General features: G+C 34.2%; 1 protein-coding gene and 1 pseudogene across 1 annotated transcript; both read right to left on the bottom strand.

The window, feature by feature from the left end:
* Positions 1–7,196: 7,196 nt before the first annotated feature.
* On the bottom strand, positions 7,197–8,143 carry LOC109003326 (annotated as a pseudogene).
* A 5,181-nt stretch (positions 8,144–13,324) lies between these two features.
* On the bottom strand, positions 13,325–16,685 carry LOC118349250 (replication protein A 32 kDa subunit A-like). The gene is made up of 10 exons (XM_035693051.1): positions 16,527–16,685; positions 15,944–16,054; positions 15,444–15,541; positions 15,170–15,211; positions 15,004–15,081; positions 14,702–14,777; positions 14,203–14,304; positions 14,036–14,118; positions 13,815–13,883; positions 13,325–13,723 (listed from the first exon to the last, which is right to left on the bottom strand). The coding sequence occupies exons 1-10, from the start codon at positions 16,632–16,634 to the stop codon at positions 13,639–13,641; spliced, it is 852 nt and encodes a 283-aa protein (XP_035548944.1). The 5' UTR covers positions 16,635–16,685; the 3' UTR covers positions 13,325–13,638.
* Between the last annotated feature and the right edge of the window lie 815 nt (positions 16,686–17,500).

Consider the following 17,500-nt stretch of genomic DNA (forward strand, 5'->3'; position numbering starts at 1 on the left):
GAGCCTCCAAGCCGAGCCGACAACCGAGCCGTTGACCAAGCCGAGTACCGAGCCGTTGACAGAGCCGCCTCCAGAAGCCGATCTCCAGAACACGGCTTGAACCGGCTGAACCGGTTCACCCGGTTTCCTGAACCGGTTCAGGGCAGAAAATTTCAATCGGGCCGTTCGAGATCATTTCAAGCCCGATTTGGTCCGTTCAAAAGCCGTTGTGCTCCAAATTTCAAGCCAAATTATTATAAAGCACCTGTTGATCGAAATTACCGCCAGAAATTCTTTGAAAGAGGTGAAACATCAAGGAAAGGTCGTGGATATCCTCGATCGGGGCGTCGCTTTTATTATTCTCCTTATATAAAATATAATAGGAGAATTTCTAGGCTGCCACCTTGGATTAAACCCAAGGGTTATTATTATTACTAATTAAGTTTGTAATAATTTTAATTTTTCACAGTTGAACTATTATATTTAAATAGTACACATTTATTATTTCTACATTCTTCTTGTTGATTAATTTTTTTTAAGGTTTATTATTCATGGCACCGAAGAAAAGTATTGATCCTTCGGGGATAGAAAAATTGAATGGAAGAAATTTCCGGGCCTGGAAAAGGCATATAACTTTTCTTCTAACCCATGAAAAAACCTTATATACATTAACATCACCAAAGCCATGGGAAGGAAATGTAGAAGATGATGAAAGTGTAAACAGCATTTTAAATGTAGATAAATGGATAGAACACAATGCATGGGCAAAAGCTTTAATTTTGCATTGCATGAGTGATCACATTATTCCTTTATTTGAAGACTATGAAACTGCTAAAGAAATAATGGATGCAGTTGAAGCAAAGTATGGTTTAAGGTCGGATACTTATATACAGTTATTATTGGATAAGTATAACCGGACTTGTATGAAAGAGAATGATGATATTGGCGATCATGTACTTCAAATGGAGTTGATGGCGAAAGAATTAAATGATGCCGGTCATCCTCTCAGTGATAAAATGCAAGTTACAACCATACTAAATAGTCTTCCTTCATCTTGGGATCACATTATTACTTCTTTAACACACAGTGGAAATGAAGTAACAATGATATCGCTTCCAGTACTTTTAGTACTTGAAGGAGAAAGGATGAAAAGAAGGAATAAAGATGGTGAGTCATCCAATTTATTAATGGCTCAAGATAAGCGTTCTACACAGAATAAGATGAAGCCAAAACAGTTCAAGAAAAAGAAATGGTTAAAAAGAAAACAAAATAAACCATTTTCTGGAAACTGTTTTAAGTGTGGAAAGAAGGGTCATTACAAATCACAATGTCCTAACAAAGGAAAAGCACAAGAAAGTAAGGAAATTGTGATGACAATCTCAGAAGTAATGCTAGTGGAACCAGTGACAGATTCATGGTGGGTTGACTCTGCAGCGACAAGACATATATGTAGGAACAGAGATATGTTTGTCAAACTTGAAGATAAACAAATTGGAGAGCACAAAGTATATATGGGCAACAATACATATTGCGATGTCTTGGGGCAAGGTACATGTAAATTCAAAATAAATGGTTCCATTATTTTACTTAGTGATGTTCTATATGTACCTAGTATTCGTAGAAATTTAGTATCTGTGCCTGTACTAGATCAGAAAGGCTACACAGTTGAGTTTAAGTCCGGAACCGTTGTAATTAGTAAGGGAAATGTGTCAGTGAAAGGCATGAAAGATCACAATATGTATGTACTGAATGTTGATATTAATAAAGTACCTATTTTTGAGTATTTGAATGTGTCTACTGATTGTACATATTTATGGCACTTAAGATTAGGCCATATAAATAAAAATAAAATGATCAGAATGTATAAAAGTGGATTAATACCACAAATAAACTCAGATAATTTTGATATATGTGAACCATGTATCAAAGGAAAAATGAGTAGTAAATCTTTTTCAAAAAGTTGGAAATCTACGGATTTACTAGAAATTATACATTCTGATGTGTGTGGACCTTTTAAAACAAAAACTCATAGAGGAATGGAGTACTTTATTACTTTCACTGATGATTATTCAAGATATGGACAAATCTACTTACTCAAGCATAAATCTGATGCAATTGAGAAATTTAAAGAATTTAAATTAGAAGTAGAAACCCAGTTGGGTAGACCCATTAAAAGTTTGAATAGTGATAGAGGAGGAGAATTTGAAGCTTTAGATAATTTCTGCAAATTGAATGGTATAAGACATATTTATACTATGCCATATAAACCTCAACAAAATGGCATTGCAGAAAGAAGAAATAGAACTCTATTGGATATGGTGCGATCGATGATGGCATATGCTGATCTACCAATACATTTTTGGGGTGAAGCATTATCGACTGCAGCATATATATTAAATAGAGTTGAAACTAAAGCGAAACCTCTTACACCTTACGAATTATGGACGGGACATAAACCAGACTTAAGTAAACTCAAAGTGTGGGGTTGTAAGGCACAAGTGCTTATCCCAAGGCCACTAAGGGATAAATTAAAAAGTAAAACCTGGGAATGCAGGTTTATTGGGTATGTAGAAAACGGAAGTGGCTACAGATTTTATCATTCTGAAAAATGATTGATAGAAAGTAGGGATGCCGTTTTCTTGGAAAACACGAACCTTGTTACTCCTGTTGATCAAATAGATTTATTAAATGATTTTGAGAATCAACGGATCTCCACAGAATCTGACAATGAAAATAATGATATTATTCAAATCCAGAATAATAAAAGAAAGTCAGATGAAAATCAATTTTCAGGCATTGATGTTGGAGACAGTGGGAGTAAAAGATCCAGAAGACCATCAATATTATTTCAAGATCATTATGCACTAAATACCAGTTTGGAAAATTTAGATAATGATCCTGAAAATTTTTCTGAGGCAGTCAATAGTATTGATTCAGATAAATGGCTTGAGGCCATGAAAGATGAAATAGAATCAATAAACAAAAATAATGTTTGGGAGTTAACAGATCTTCCAAAAGATAGAAAAGCTATTGGCTGTAAATGGGTTCTCAGAAGAAAATTTAAAGTTGATGGCAGTTTGGAAAGGGACAAAGCAAGGTTAGTGGCCAAGGGATATACTCAACAACCAGGTGCAAACTTTGTGGATACATATTCGCCTGTGGCGAAGTTCACATCCGTAAGGATCATCATGTCCATTGTTGCCAGGATGAATTTGGAATTACATCAGTTAGATGTAAAAACAGCTTTTCTCAATGGTGAATTAAAAGAGGATATCTTTATGATTCAACCAGAAGGATTCCAAATTAAAGGACATGAAGAGAAAGTCTACAGGTTGAGAAAGTCACTGTATGGACTTAAGCAATCTTCAAGACAGTGGTACTTGAAATTTCACCAAGCCATTTTGGAAATGGGATATGAAATGAGTCCACTAGATCACTGTGTATACATATGGAAAAATGATAATCAATTAACATTATTATCATTATATGTTGATGATATATTACTGGCAAGTAATTGTCTAGATATGATGCATGCAACAAAGGAATTCTTGAAATCTAAATTTGAAATGAAAGACATGGGTGAAGCCGCTTATGTTCTTGGTATAAGAATTTCTAGAGATAGAAATTCAAATCTATTGTATTTAGATCAAGAGAAATATCTAGAAAAAGTAATTAAAAGATTTGGTATGGAAAATTGTAAATTTTTAAGTACGCCTGTTTGCAAAGCTCATACTTTAAATAAAAGTATGTGCCCAAAAGATGAGGATGAAATAAGTGAAATGCTTAAAGTTCCCTATGCTCAAGCTGTGGGAAGCCTCATGTATGCAATGACAAGTACCAGACCAGATATTTGTCATGCAGTTGGATTGGTAAGTAGATTTCAATCCAATCCAGGTAAAGAACATTGGCAAGCAGTTAAGCGTATATTGAGATATTTACAAGGTACCAAAAATTTGAAATTGTGCTTTGGAAACAGTGATCTAGAATTAATCGGCTATAGTGATGCTGATTTTGGAAGTGATGTAGATGATAGAAAATCTATAACTGGATATATATTTCTATTTGGTGGAACAGCAGTTTCTTGGTTAAGTAAGAAACAGGGCTGTGTTGCTAAGTCTACTATGGAAGCAGAATATATTGCTTGTAGTACTGCAGTGAGTAATGCGGTGTGGATAAAACGCTTTGTTGAAAGCTTAAATTTGGGTACATCCACAGAACCAATCAATGTGTTTTGTGATAATCAGTCTGCCATTTCTTTGATAAAAAGTGGAACACAGAGTTCCAAGGGAAAACACATTGATGTGCATTATCACTATATTTTAGATATAGTTTAGATATAGTGGAAAGAGGTGAGGTCAAGGTTAATTTCGTTTCCTCGACCGAGATGGTAGCAGATCCAATGACCAAAGGTTTATCTCTGGAGAAATTCAGAGAACATGTGACTAGAATGGGATTGAGAGAAACCTAGGTGAAGCAATCTCATGGTCAGCATGTGTAACTCAGCAAATTCTGGGGACGCCTAGAAAATTGGAGTTATAGAGATACCCAAATGAAAATTTTGGTCATTTGTAAAGTCACTGATAAGGTGATCAAAGAAAACCTCAGGAATGGCCTTAGGGTGAGTACTTGATAAAATTTCAGTGCAGATTGATTAATCAAGTAAAAGGTTGATCATGGTAAAGTCGCTGATAAGGTAATTAAGGAAAGACTCAGGTGAGTAAGTACTTAACGAAAATTCAGTGCCATTCACTAAAGTTTTAGTGAAATGTGATTTGATTACCCAAGTAAATGGTTAATCATTTGCAAAGTCGTTGATAAGGTGATTAGGGAAAAACCTCAGGAATAGCCTCTAGAGGAAGTACTTAACGAAAATTCAGCGCAGGTCAATACATGTGTTATGTATTCGGCTGAAGTCGTCAATTGTGACAGAGGAATGGATTGTTGATCCAGTCACGGAGAATTGATGCCATTCACTAAAAATTTTTTTAGTGAAATGTAGTCACCCCTAATATGTGGTCAGTGGGAGCACATATGGTAAAGGGTGCGGTCAGATAAGGTAATGACAAAAACGTGTGCACGTAGAGGCTTGTCATGCTCTGACGCCGATCTGCAAGAGTTGCAGATGAGAGTTGAGTAGTGGAAAGCTCATATTGGTACCAAGGTAAAATACTCAACTGGATCATCACCGTTTTGTGTGATCAAGTGGGAGATGTTATTCTAAGGGGTGTGATCACCAAACGGTGTACCCCTTGGAATAATATTCTCTAACATGGTGATGGTTCCCATGAGGGGTGATGTTAAAGGAAGTGTCAAGAGACACAACCTTTTGATTTAGTCAAAAGGTTGTGTCACTTCTTAAGGATGTGACTTTTGGGTTACTATTGGTTTACCAATGGTTGTGCCTTTTCACAATAGGATGTGTCACTCCTTAAGGTTGTGACCTTTGGGCTACCATTGGTTAACCAATGGATGTGCCCTTTACCAACCGGTGCATGATGGCCTATAAATAGGGGTCATTGGTGCACAAACAAATGCACTCAATTCCCTTTGTTCATCACCAACTTGTGGGACAAATACCCTCACGGGAGTGTCACCATATTGTCGTAATTCCGCTTCTACTTATTATTTAATTTCTCTACACATACTACACACATTTTTTATTTTTTTTTAAATGTCAGATGCTTCTTTCTCATCAGCTCTCTCTCTCATCAAGCTTTCCTTCTCTTCGACCTCTCTCACTCCTCAAGTTCTTTCTCATCATTTTTCTCTCTTCGACCTCTCTCACTTCTCAAGCTTTCTCTCTCTTCAACCTCTCTCACTCTCAAGTTCTCTCTCATTAAATTTTCTTTCTCTTCTACTTCTCTCTTTTCAAGCTCTCTCTCATCTCTCATCAGTTATCTCTCTCACATCAAACTGTCAATTGCAATGAGAGAAAAAAAATCGAACGATAAAATCAATTGACACGTGGAATGTGTTTTCACTGATGACAATACTTTTTCTTTGTTGAAACGTTTCGCTTGGGAGAAAAATAATAAATCACTTAGGACAGATGTGCACGTGACAGCCATAATATTAAATTAGGATAGTCTTTTCAAACATAGTACATAGTCTTTTTAAAACATGGTAACGTGATCAACGTACGATTTCTTTCGACAACAGTAATAGAATGTCGTCGATGGACTATTTACCACACCATTATTCATCAAAATAGTATCTCATCATAAATGCTTATTAAAGGCGGAAATTCATCGAACCTCCGTATAGATCACATCATTGTTCTTTTTCTCTTTTTATTTACTCGTACTTGTACCTACAATTGTCAGTCTCTTTTCTTATCCAATAATAAACAAATCCTCGTCATCTCTATACAATATATAACTTTTTAAATTATTTTTTTATTAAATATATAATATATAAATAAATAAATAAATAAATTCTATTAGTTTAAAAAAATAAAACTAAAATAAAAATAGTCATTCTCGTAATATGCTTAATTATGACTAATTATTTCTTACAAAATAATTCTTTTTTATCAAAATAAATCTGTTTTAATCTCATTCTCATCGCATATAATTAATTCATCTGAAATCTTTCTTGCAGTGAGATGTAAGTAGCAAACTCAAACAGTAAAGAAGAAAAAGGACATGCCCATCTATAAAGATCAGACACCTTCCCAAACATTTGGAAAAAGAAAAAGAAAAAGATCAGAACCCTCCCCCAACTAACTAGCATTAATACTGTTTTATCTCGCAACAAGAAACACCTCGTACGAGGAAAAAAAAACACACTAGTCTTGAGATGGGCAGAAGTCCTCGAATCAGTTCGGAGGATGGACTAACCAAAGGAGCATGGTCTGCTCTGGAAGACGAAATCCTCGTAGATTATGTCAAAACCCATGGAGAAGGAAAATGTAGTAACCTTGCCAAACAAACAGGTACTACATGAGAAATCGATCCTAAAATTCCATGCATGAGTTATTTCAAGTTCCAAGAATTAACCCACGGACATATGATATATGCGTGTGTATTTTTTATGGATGTCTGGTGCAGGGCTAAAGAGATGTGGAAAGAGTTGCAGACTTCGTTGGATGAATTATCTTAGACCAGGCATAAAGAGAGGGAACATTTCAGAAGATGAAGAAGAACTAATCATTAGGCTGCACAAGCTCTTAGGCATTCGCGAAATCGGAATCAATCACGTTGCAAAACTCCTCCGAACTAAAGTCCATAATGAAGTTTGTCGGCGTGATTTCTATTTACCCGGACGTTGATGACAGCGGCCCGGCTCTTGATTTTGATGGTTCTAGCTTGGGTTTGGTTAAGCTGGCTCCGGAGAAAGGTCCTGTTAATGCCGCGTTCTTCATGTCTGGATTTAATTGAATGACGTCTTCCTTCCCTTGCTGCAGCTGCGGACCGACACCACAGGACAGCGCCGCCCCACCCTGAAGATCCCCTAATGTCTGGCTTTTTGCCAGTAATCTCAACAGACCTTGTTGATGGGAACTGATCTCTGGCCTTCTTGGCTATATAGGAATTCCAGTAATTCTTGATTTCGTTGTCTGTTCTTCCTGGTAGCCTCCCTGCAATCAGAGGCCACCTGCAAATATTGCGTAATAATGTTGAGTCAGTAGTAGTGTTGGATTGATATAAATATGGGAAATGATATTCCCACAGAAGAAATATCACCGATGAGTGCAGTAGTGCCCTATAAATATTTATCAGAAATATAATTCTGATTATAATGAGTAATTAGTATAATCTATTAAGGACAAAAGTAGTAGTACCTGTTGCCTAAGAGCTTGTGCAGCCTAACGATTAGTTCTTCTTCATCTTCTGAAATGATCCCTCTCTTTATGCCTGGTCTAAGATAATTCATCCAACGAAGTCTGCAACTCTTTCCACATCTCTTGAGCCCTGCACCAGACATCCATCAAAAGTACACATGCATATATAATATGTCCGTGGTTTAATTCTTGGAACTTGAAATAACTCATGCATGGAATTTTAGGATCGATTTCTCAAGTACTACCTGTTTGTTTGGCAAGGTTACTCCATTTTCCTTCTCCATGGGTTTTGACATAATCTACGAGGATTTCGTCTTCCAGAGCAGATCATGCTCCTTTGGTTAGTCCATCCTCCGAACTGATTCGAGGGCTTCTGCCCATCTCAAGACTAGTGTGTTTTTTTTCCTCGTACGAGGTGTTTCTTATTGCGAGACAACAGTATTGATCCTAGTTAGTTGGGGGAGGGTCCTGATCTTTTTCTTTTTTTCTTTTTTCCATATGTTTGGGAAGGTGTCTGATCTTTATAGATGGGCGTGTCCTTTTTCCTCTTTACTGTTTGAGTTTGCTGGCGCTTACGTCTCACTACAAGAAAGATATCAAATGAAATATTAATTATATGTGATGAAAATGATTATTTATGATTAAAATATATTTATTTTGATAAAAAATAATTATTTTTATAAAAAATAATTGATCATAATTAAGTATATTTTGAGAATGATTATTTTTATTTATTTTTTATTTTTTTAAATTAATTAATTTCTTTTATTCATTATTTATATATTATATATTTAATAAAAAAATAATTTAAAAAGTTATATATTGTATAGAGATGATGAGGTTTTGTTTATTATTGGATAAGAAAAGAGAATGGTACAAGTAGGAGGAAATAAAAAGAGAAAAAGAACAATGATGTGATCTATACGTACGGAGGTTCGATGAATTTCCGCTTTTAATAAGCATTTATGATGAGATACTAATTGGTTGAATAATGATGTGGTATATAATCCATCGACGAAATTCTATAGCTGTTGTCGAAAGAAATCGTACGTTTATCACGTTACACGTTACTATGTTTTAAAAAGACTATGTACTATGTTTAAAAAGACTGTATTATGTTTGAAAAGACTATCCTAAGTTACTATGTTTTAAAAAGACTATGTACTATGTTTAAAAAGACTATGTACTATGTTTGAAAAGACTATCCTAATTTAATATTATGGCTGTCACCTACACATTTGTCCTAAGTGATTTATTATTTTTCTCCCAAGCGAACGTTTCAACAAAGAAAAGGAATTGTCATCAGCCTAAACATATCTCACGTGTCAATCGATTTTATCGTTTTTTCTCTCATTATAATCGACAGTTTGATATGAAAGAGAACACTGGAAAAAAGAGATGTGAGAGACGTTGAGGAGGCAGAGTTAGGGCAGGTTTAGGATACAAGATAAAATATAAAATTTTTATATCATCTCATCTCATTATTATATTTTTTAAAAATTTTCATATAAAATATAATAAATAATTCAACTTTTTCAAATCTCAATACACCTTTTTCAAATCTCAAAACAATAATAATATTAAAACATAATATTTTAAACTTCAAAGTAAAACATAAAATTTTCATCTCACCTCTCAAATCTACAGAGCTTGATGAGAGAGAACACTTAAGGACTGTTGAGAATTTTTGTAAATAATTATGAGTAGAGATTGGAGTGAGTTTGTAGGTCTCATTGAGAGTATTTTGAGTTATTATGATGTGTGAAGTATGTTGAGTTGTTGATTTTTAGATAGGTAGTTAAAAAATGTGTGGTCCCATAAATATTATAGTAATTTTATTTTTAGTAATAAATATTCTAGTAATTTTTTAATATTAATAAATATTGTAATGATTTTATTTTATTTTTATATATAATAATGATAAATATTATAATAATTTTATTTTTAATTTATATATAATAGTGATAAATATTATAATGATTTTATTTTTATATATATAATAGTGATAAATATTATAGTAATGTTATTTTTTATTTATATATTATAGTGATTTTATTTTTTATTTATATATTATAGTAATTTTATTTTTTATTATATATTATAGTGATAAATATTATAGTGATTTTATTTTTTATTTATATATTATATTGATTTTATTTTTTATTTTTATTTAATAGTGATAAATATTATAGTGATTTTATTTTTTATTTATATATAATAGTGATAAATATTATAATGATTTTATTTTTTATTTATATTTAATAGTGATAAATATTATAGAATGTTTGTGAATAGTTATGAGTAGAGATTGAAGTAGGTTTGTGGATCCTATTGAGAGTATTTTAAGTTGTTTGATATGTGGAGTATTTCTAATAGTACGAGAATACTTGAAAAGTGCTGAGATATGTTAGCTACCTAAACGTAGCCTTAGAGCTTGATGAGAGAGGACACTTGAGAAGAGAGGGGTTTGATAAGAGAGAACACTTGAGGAGAGAGGGGTTTGATAAGAGAGAACACTTGAGGAGAGAGGGGTTTGATGAGAGAGAGTTGATGAGAGAGAGAGCTTGAGGAGAGGGAGAGATATGAGAGAGGTCGAAGAGAGAGAAAGCTTGATGAGAGAGAGAGCTTGAGGAGTGAGAGAGGCTGAAGAGAGAGAAGTGATGAGAGAGAAAACTTTAGGAGTGAGAGAGAGCAAGCTTGATGAGAGAGAGGTGATGAGAGAGAGAGCTTGATTAGAGAGAGGCGCACGTAGATGAGCGAGAGCTAATGAGAGAAAAGCATCAATATTTAAAAAAAATAAAAAATTTGTGTCCATCGTAACAGTTGCGAACACCTAGCACAGCTATTCAACAAAGGAAAATGTTAGAGCTTCCGCTGGAGTTCTAGTGTATTTTATTATGTGTATTTTTTAGTTCTTTTTTTATATAGATTTTTAAAAAATAAAAAAAAAATCATAATATTATTAAATAATATTTTATTAATCACGAAATAAAATAAAAAATCATTTTTTATGATTTTTTATTTTACTTTGTGATTAAGGAAATATTTTTTAATAATTTTTTTTTTTTTACTTTTTGATTAAGAAAGTATTTTTAATGATGTTTTAAATTTATTTTATTTTTTAAAAATATTAAAAAATATCTATATAAAAAATAACTTTAAAAAAACACATGTAAATATATGCTGATCCATTCAACAAACTACTGGAACTTGAAAGTTTGTTAGACTACTGGTAAAAACAAAATAAAAGGAAAAAGAAATCACCAAACTTATTGTACGGGTCTTGGTCCAAAGCTAACTTTAAACGAGCTAGAGCTAGAGCTAGAGCTAGACATTTGAAAGTTTGTTTAAAAGACTAGTTATGCTGCTTGCTTATATTAGTGGATCAGATTTGGGTGAGGTTACATATATGTTTCTCGTTTGAAGAATATGGGCCCATCGACCCAACAATTACTTTAACTTCTCATGCCCAACCCAACATGATGGGCTGGGCCATGGAGACTCACGCTCCGTTTTAGAATTAGAATTTGAAGACTTTTAGATATGAACAGTGAACACACGTTGGGCCAATTTTTTTTACTGCTACAGTAGCTATCGATGATTTTCAATTCTTTTTTGAAATTCTATAGAGATGTCGGCGGTTCAAAACGGGAGCCCTCGAGTTGTTTGGCTGTTTCTGCCTTTCGTTTAGGCTTGCATTTGTTGAGTTGAATTTTTTTTTTTTATGAATAATAATTAATTAAGATGGTAGAGTAAATTTTATAACATTCATTTAAAATGAATTTTTATCATTATTTTTCAACGTAACATCAAATAAATAAATAAAATTAGTTCTCATTATTTACTTGTTTGATGTCGGAATATTGAGAAAATAATAAATAAAAATTTTAATCTTTTAACTATCATTCTCCCGAATAATTATAGCATCTCTATCACCAAAAACAACTAGCGGTGGCTATAGAGCCTATAGCCACCCGAATTAAAAATAGATTGTCTTTGCATTTTTAAAATATGCAAATTTTAGATAAATTTGAGACTTCAATTATTTTTTTAATAATAAATTTATTTTTTTAAAAATTTTTTTTTTAAAAATTTGTATATTTTAAAACTATATCAGATATTATTTGTCTAATTAACCGCATTATTAGTTAGAGTATATACGGTGGTTCGATGAATTTCCGCGTTTAATAAGCTTTTCACTTTCTGTTAACGTTGTTAAAAGAAATCGTACGTTGATCGATTGTTACTATGTTTGAAAAGACTATCTTATTTTGATATTTTGGCAGTCAGTGTCAATCTGTCCTTCCTAAGGGGATTTTTAGATTCGCAAGTCATCTCAGCTCATCTCACTACTATTCATTACTATTCAGCAACTTTAACTCACAAATATCACTACTATTCACAACTCATCTCATTACTATTCACAATCCATCTCAACTCAGCTCAGCTCATCTCAAGTCATATTCGAATTCAAACGTCTCCTAAATGATTTATTATTTTTCTCCCAAGCGAACGTTTCAACGAACTACTGAAACTTGAAAGTTTGTTGCGCACTGCGTGACCATTGTGGTCCAATGGGAATCAATCAATCTTGTTTTTGGTTGTATATCCACCAAGCTAAATAAAAGACGGGTCTTGGACCACCACGCTAACTTTAAACGAGCTAGACATTTGAAATTTTGTTAGGTACTTGTTTTGAAGAGATTCAATTCGTACTGTAAAGACACTAGAGATCATTGCTTTTGTATTTAGAGGCTTATTATACAAGCAGTTTGACGTATTAATATTCACATAATTTTTTTTATTAAAAAAATAAATAAAAGAAAAAAGAAATTTTAGAAAAGAATACCTTACATTTAACATAGGTACAAGCAGTTTATGTACTAAATTGTGTACCAATATTTATATGACTTTTTTTATTGAAAAGAAAATAAGATCTTTTATCTCACGAAAATAATTTTTATTTTCAATTTATACTGTTTTATTAAATAAATATCTTATATGTCAATATTAGTGTACGGTTTGATTTGCAAAATCGTTTTACAAAAAGATTTTTCCTATATTTTTTTTGTAATAAAGGAGGTCTGGTTATGCTGCTTGCTTATATTAGTGGATCAGATTTGGGGGAGTCAAGTACTCACAGATATGTTTCTCGTTTTGGAATATGGGCCCATCGACCCAACAATTACTTTAACTTCTCATGCCCAACCCAACAAAATGGGCTAGGCCTTGAAGACTCACGCTCCGTTTAGAATTACATTGTGAACACTCGTTGGGCCAAATTTTTTACTACTACAGTAGCTCTCGATGATTTTCAATTCTTTTTTTTTTTTAAAGAAATTCTATAGAGATGTTCGGCGGTTCAAAACCGGAGCCCTTGAGTTTTTTTTTTTCTCGGCGAGCCCTCGAGTTGTTCGGCTTCTTTCGTTTTGAGTATAGATTTTTCGGATCAATAATTCGGGCAAATGTTATTTATCACAGTTTTTACCATTATTTTTCAACGTAACATCAAATAAATAAACAAAATTATTTCTCATTATTTACTTGTTTGATGTCTGAATATTGAAAAAACAATAAATAAAAATTTTCATTTTTTATCTATCGTTCTCCCGAATAATTATAGCATCTCTATCACCAAAAAAGGCATGATCCTTGGAAGAAAACCCAAAAAATTTACAACATTAGTTTAAGGAAATAGCATTGATACAGTTTTCGGTTGCAATTATATAATAGTCTTTGCTCAATTAAAAAGCATCCAACTATATATCTATCTACACACTCTTCAAACCAAATATAAGAAACATAAAACAGCAAAGGACACTCATTATGTATGGCCCTAACTCCTAACACCAAACCCTAGCAATCCTCAAAGAGTATCAACCACATTGAGTTGACTTGTAGTGAAACTCGTCGATGGTGGAGTATATCAAACCCTCCTCTTCAAGAGACCTAATAGATTCCCTGGAATAGAAGAGTGGGAAATAACATATTCATCAGGGAAAAAACTAGTGAAATTGTTCAAGATATAGAGACGGGTTGAGAGATTGATTACATGATCTTCTCCACAGAAAATTTTAGCTGCCGTGAAAGTTCATCCCTATGTACTCCCTTTTCCTGTCCACTGCATAATGCATTCATGAACAGATCCAAAAACAAAAAAAAAAACCTCATTAGTGAGATGCATATTGCACTAGCCATCTTAGTAAAATGAGGCAAAAGTAACCAAACAGAAATATGATTTGAAAAAGAATCTGGCATAATTTAACGACTCACATGCTTGCAGGCTGCTGCAAATAGTCAATGACCAATTGATCACAGCTCTTGACCCCATCAATATTGCTGGATTGACCAGAGAACTACAGAAGATAGAACTAGAATGTTATCCCAAACATGACCCGAACGAGGATGCCTAAGAAAGAGAAATTCCATTCACATCATACTTGACTAGATGGGGCTGTCTGATATCCACTTGATGCACTCTTCACTGAAGGACTGAGAGATGTATCCACTGGCTGCATCTGGGTTGGGGTAACTCCTTGCAGCTTTGGCCAAAACACAATGCACGCATCATCAATATACAAATTAAAATATATAGACATCATGAGTCTATGCTAAAGACAATGAATGAACCTCTAAACCATAACATTAAGCAATGTCTAAATTTAATTTTGGTGTGCCCGCAAATCGAAGCCCCTTAGCATAACTTGCAAATAGGAGTTCCATATCAATTTTGAAGCTACAGTTAAATAATTTTAATAACTTTCAGTTGAATAGATATTACGTTATGACATCCACAACCACATAATGTATTAAATTACGGGAAAAGCTACTATTTCTATCATTCTTAGTGGGCGAAACAATTGTAGAGTATGCAAGGGATCAGATATATGATGAATGCAACCACCACAGGCAATGAAATAGAGCATTGACTACCATTACCTGTGATTTGGACTGCAAGTAGTTATGTATGCAGTCAATAAAATGGAAGGTAACCTCATCGAAGTTTGTTACAGGCCTGAAAGGCAACAAAATTATCATAATTTACCAAATTTAAAAGCATCTCAGCTACCTACTCCTATCAAGTCGTGGTCCATGTTCAAATTACGGAACCACGATGTCATGCGAAAAATAAACCCTTGGAGAGGAAAATTCATCGTAGAAGGTACCCAAAGTGGCCTCCAAAAGCTTATAACCAAAAACCAAAAAGAAATTGGTAGACAAAATGTACTTCCCAGCCATACCTGACAGAGAAAGCAACTAATTGCTTAACGCCCTTAAAGCTTTTCAAGTGTCCATTAACACGAACATACATTCCATCTCTGTTAAATTATGAATCATAGAAATAATCAAACTTTCTTGGCACTATGACATCTCATTACAACAACCGGTAGAAGACAGAGGACTTACAGTATTTCCTCCATTTCTATTGTGTCAAAATTCTCATTCATCCTATAAAATAATTAAATATAGAATAAGACTTGTTTTTCAGTGTAGAGTGGATTTGGAATTAAGAATAGCATCAACTGAAAAATAAAAGGCAATAATATAAGGAGCCATCTTTCAAAAATGCTCCTCTAGTTTCTGCTATCAAATATTGCACTGATGTGAGATCTAAGGAGCCAAGATAAAACATAAACACAGCATCACACTTCGTGTAGTCTTATCAAAATGAAGATATTACCATCTTCTACATCCAATCCGTCCTGTTCCATCGTCAATGGTGAAACCAATATCCGTGTTCCTTCCAGCTTTATCAAACACCATCCCAACCACCGTGACCTAAAACCAACAAGATTTAAGAATTGGCCAAGGCAAAGAGAACATGGACAACACAAGCACTGCTTCGACAGAAACTGGTCCCCAAAGAAAGTAAGAAAAAGTTTTCGAATCTCAATTCATATTTCGTTTATGAAGCCTACGTAAATTAGATCTAAGAGATATATTAACAGAAGAAACTGAAAACTTTTTCATGCAAAATTTATAGTACATTACTCAAACCCTCAATGTGCTTGCTGAGAGAAGCTGCGGAAGATAAAAACATAATTTGAGAAATCATATGACAAAAACCACGCGCTTAACGCAAAATTTGGCGGTAGCTTAGTGCACTTTTCTGGAACGAAACAGAGCAATGAAATCTGCTCGATTGAAAGAGAGAGGTAGAAAGCGGGAAATGAATAGTACATTTGCAACGTCCACACCGTTGATTACAAAATTTGATTTTTCGTCGCCATACTGAGAAGCTTCACTTATTTGCTTCACTGTCACTGGGACCAAGCCCTGAGTTTCGCGACTCTGCAACACAAAGATTGAGCAAAACATAACCCCCTGTTTGGCTGGCAAGAAAACAAAACGATGTAGACTAATGTTTCATGACGCTTTAGTTTCCTGAAAACCAAATAACTTTTTGGATATAAAATATCATTTGAAAAATGAGAACTCATTTATTCTCAGAAATCAAACGCTCAATCAGGCAGAAACCTCCCACGGACTAAATTTAAAAAAAAAATGCTTACAAGTATCGAACTAGGATTTGGATCCCTAGAGTCCGGCCATTCTAGGATCTAAATCCGTCGAACTATTGGTCTGAGAGTACAAAACAACATAAACGAAAACGCTTCCTTATTTTATTGTTTTCATTACCCCAAGTAATGAAAGTCATATTTTGCTGGCTTGACAATAATTGGATTTTCTACTTTTCAACCCACTCTATCATTTTATTACATGTTCCGGGTAGTCAAACGGAAAATGAAGAGAGATGACTTACTTTTGCCGACGAGAACGGCGAATCTGTCGGCTGAGATTGCTGAGAGAGCATGGATCCGCCGCCGGGAAAGGCAGATACGGCGTCGAACTGGCTACTGGAGAACATCATTCAAACTCAAGAGCTAGAGAGAATGTGTGCGGGAGGTGGGACTCCGGGAGAGGGGGAGGGGTCAATAGAAACAATTTGTCAGGGCTTTATTAGAGTCTCCCGCCAATATTTCTTCCCTTTTCCCGCCCGTTGGAGGTGACGACTTACGCGTCTTCCTGCTGGGAATACGATTTATTTAATAGATTATTTTATCACTGTTGGGGTTGTTAGAGTTATAGTTGAAGTAGTCAAAGTTACTGAGTTAATAAGTCCTATTATTTAGGATATGCAGGTAGAGTTTGACCATTTCCTTAGCCATTTACCACGTACCAGTAAAACGTGGGTTGTTTGTTTTTGATGTTTACCTCTTTGTAAGGCTTATATAAGCCCACAGTTTGTTTTGAATAAGATGAGGTTGATTCAGATAAATTCTTAACTGTTTTGTTCAGAATTTACAACAATCTGGTATCAGAGCCCCATCACGGGGCCTGATTGTGAGAGAAAGGAAACTACAGTTTCTTAAGAAGAGAAAATAGAAGTATGGCAGCAGAAAATAATTTTGTTCAACCTGCAATTCCTAAGTTTGATGGCCATTACGATCATTGGTCCATGCTTATGGAAAATTTTCTTCGTTCAAAGGAGTATTGGAGTTTGGTGGAGATTGGAATCCCTGCTGCAGCAGAAGGAGTGGAGCTTACTGAAGCACAACAAAAAACAATTGCCGACCAGAAACTGAGAGATTTGAAGGTCAAGAATTATCTGTTTCAAGCCATTGATCGAACCATTATGGAGACGATCCTCAACAGAGACACTGCCAAGCACATCTGGGACTCTATGAAGCAGAAGTACCAAGGTTCCACAAGAGTCAAAAGAGCACAGCTTCAAGC

The sequence above is a fragment of the Juglans regia genome, chromosome 8 (assembly GCF_001411555.2).
Source record: "Juglans regia cultivar Chandler chromosome 8, Walnut 2.0, whole genome shotgun sequence".
Lineage (NCBI taxonomy): Eukaryota > Viridiplantae > Streptophyta > Magnoliopsida > Fagales > Juglandaceae > Juglans > Juglans regia.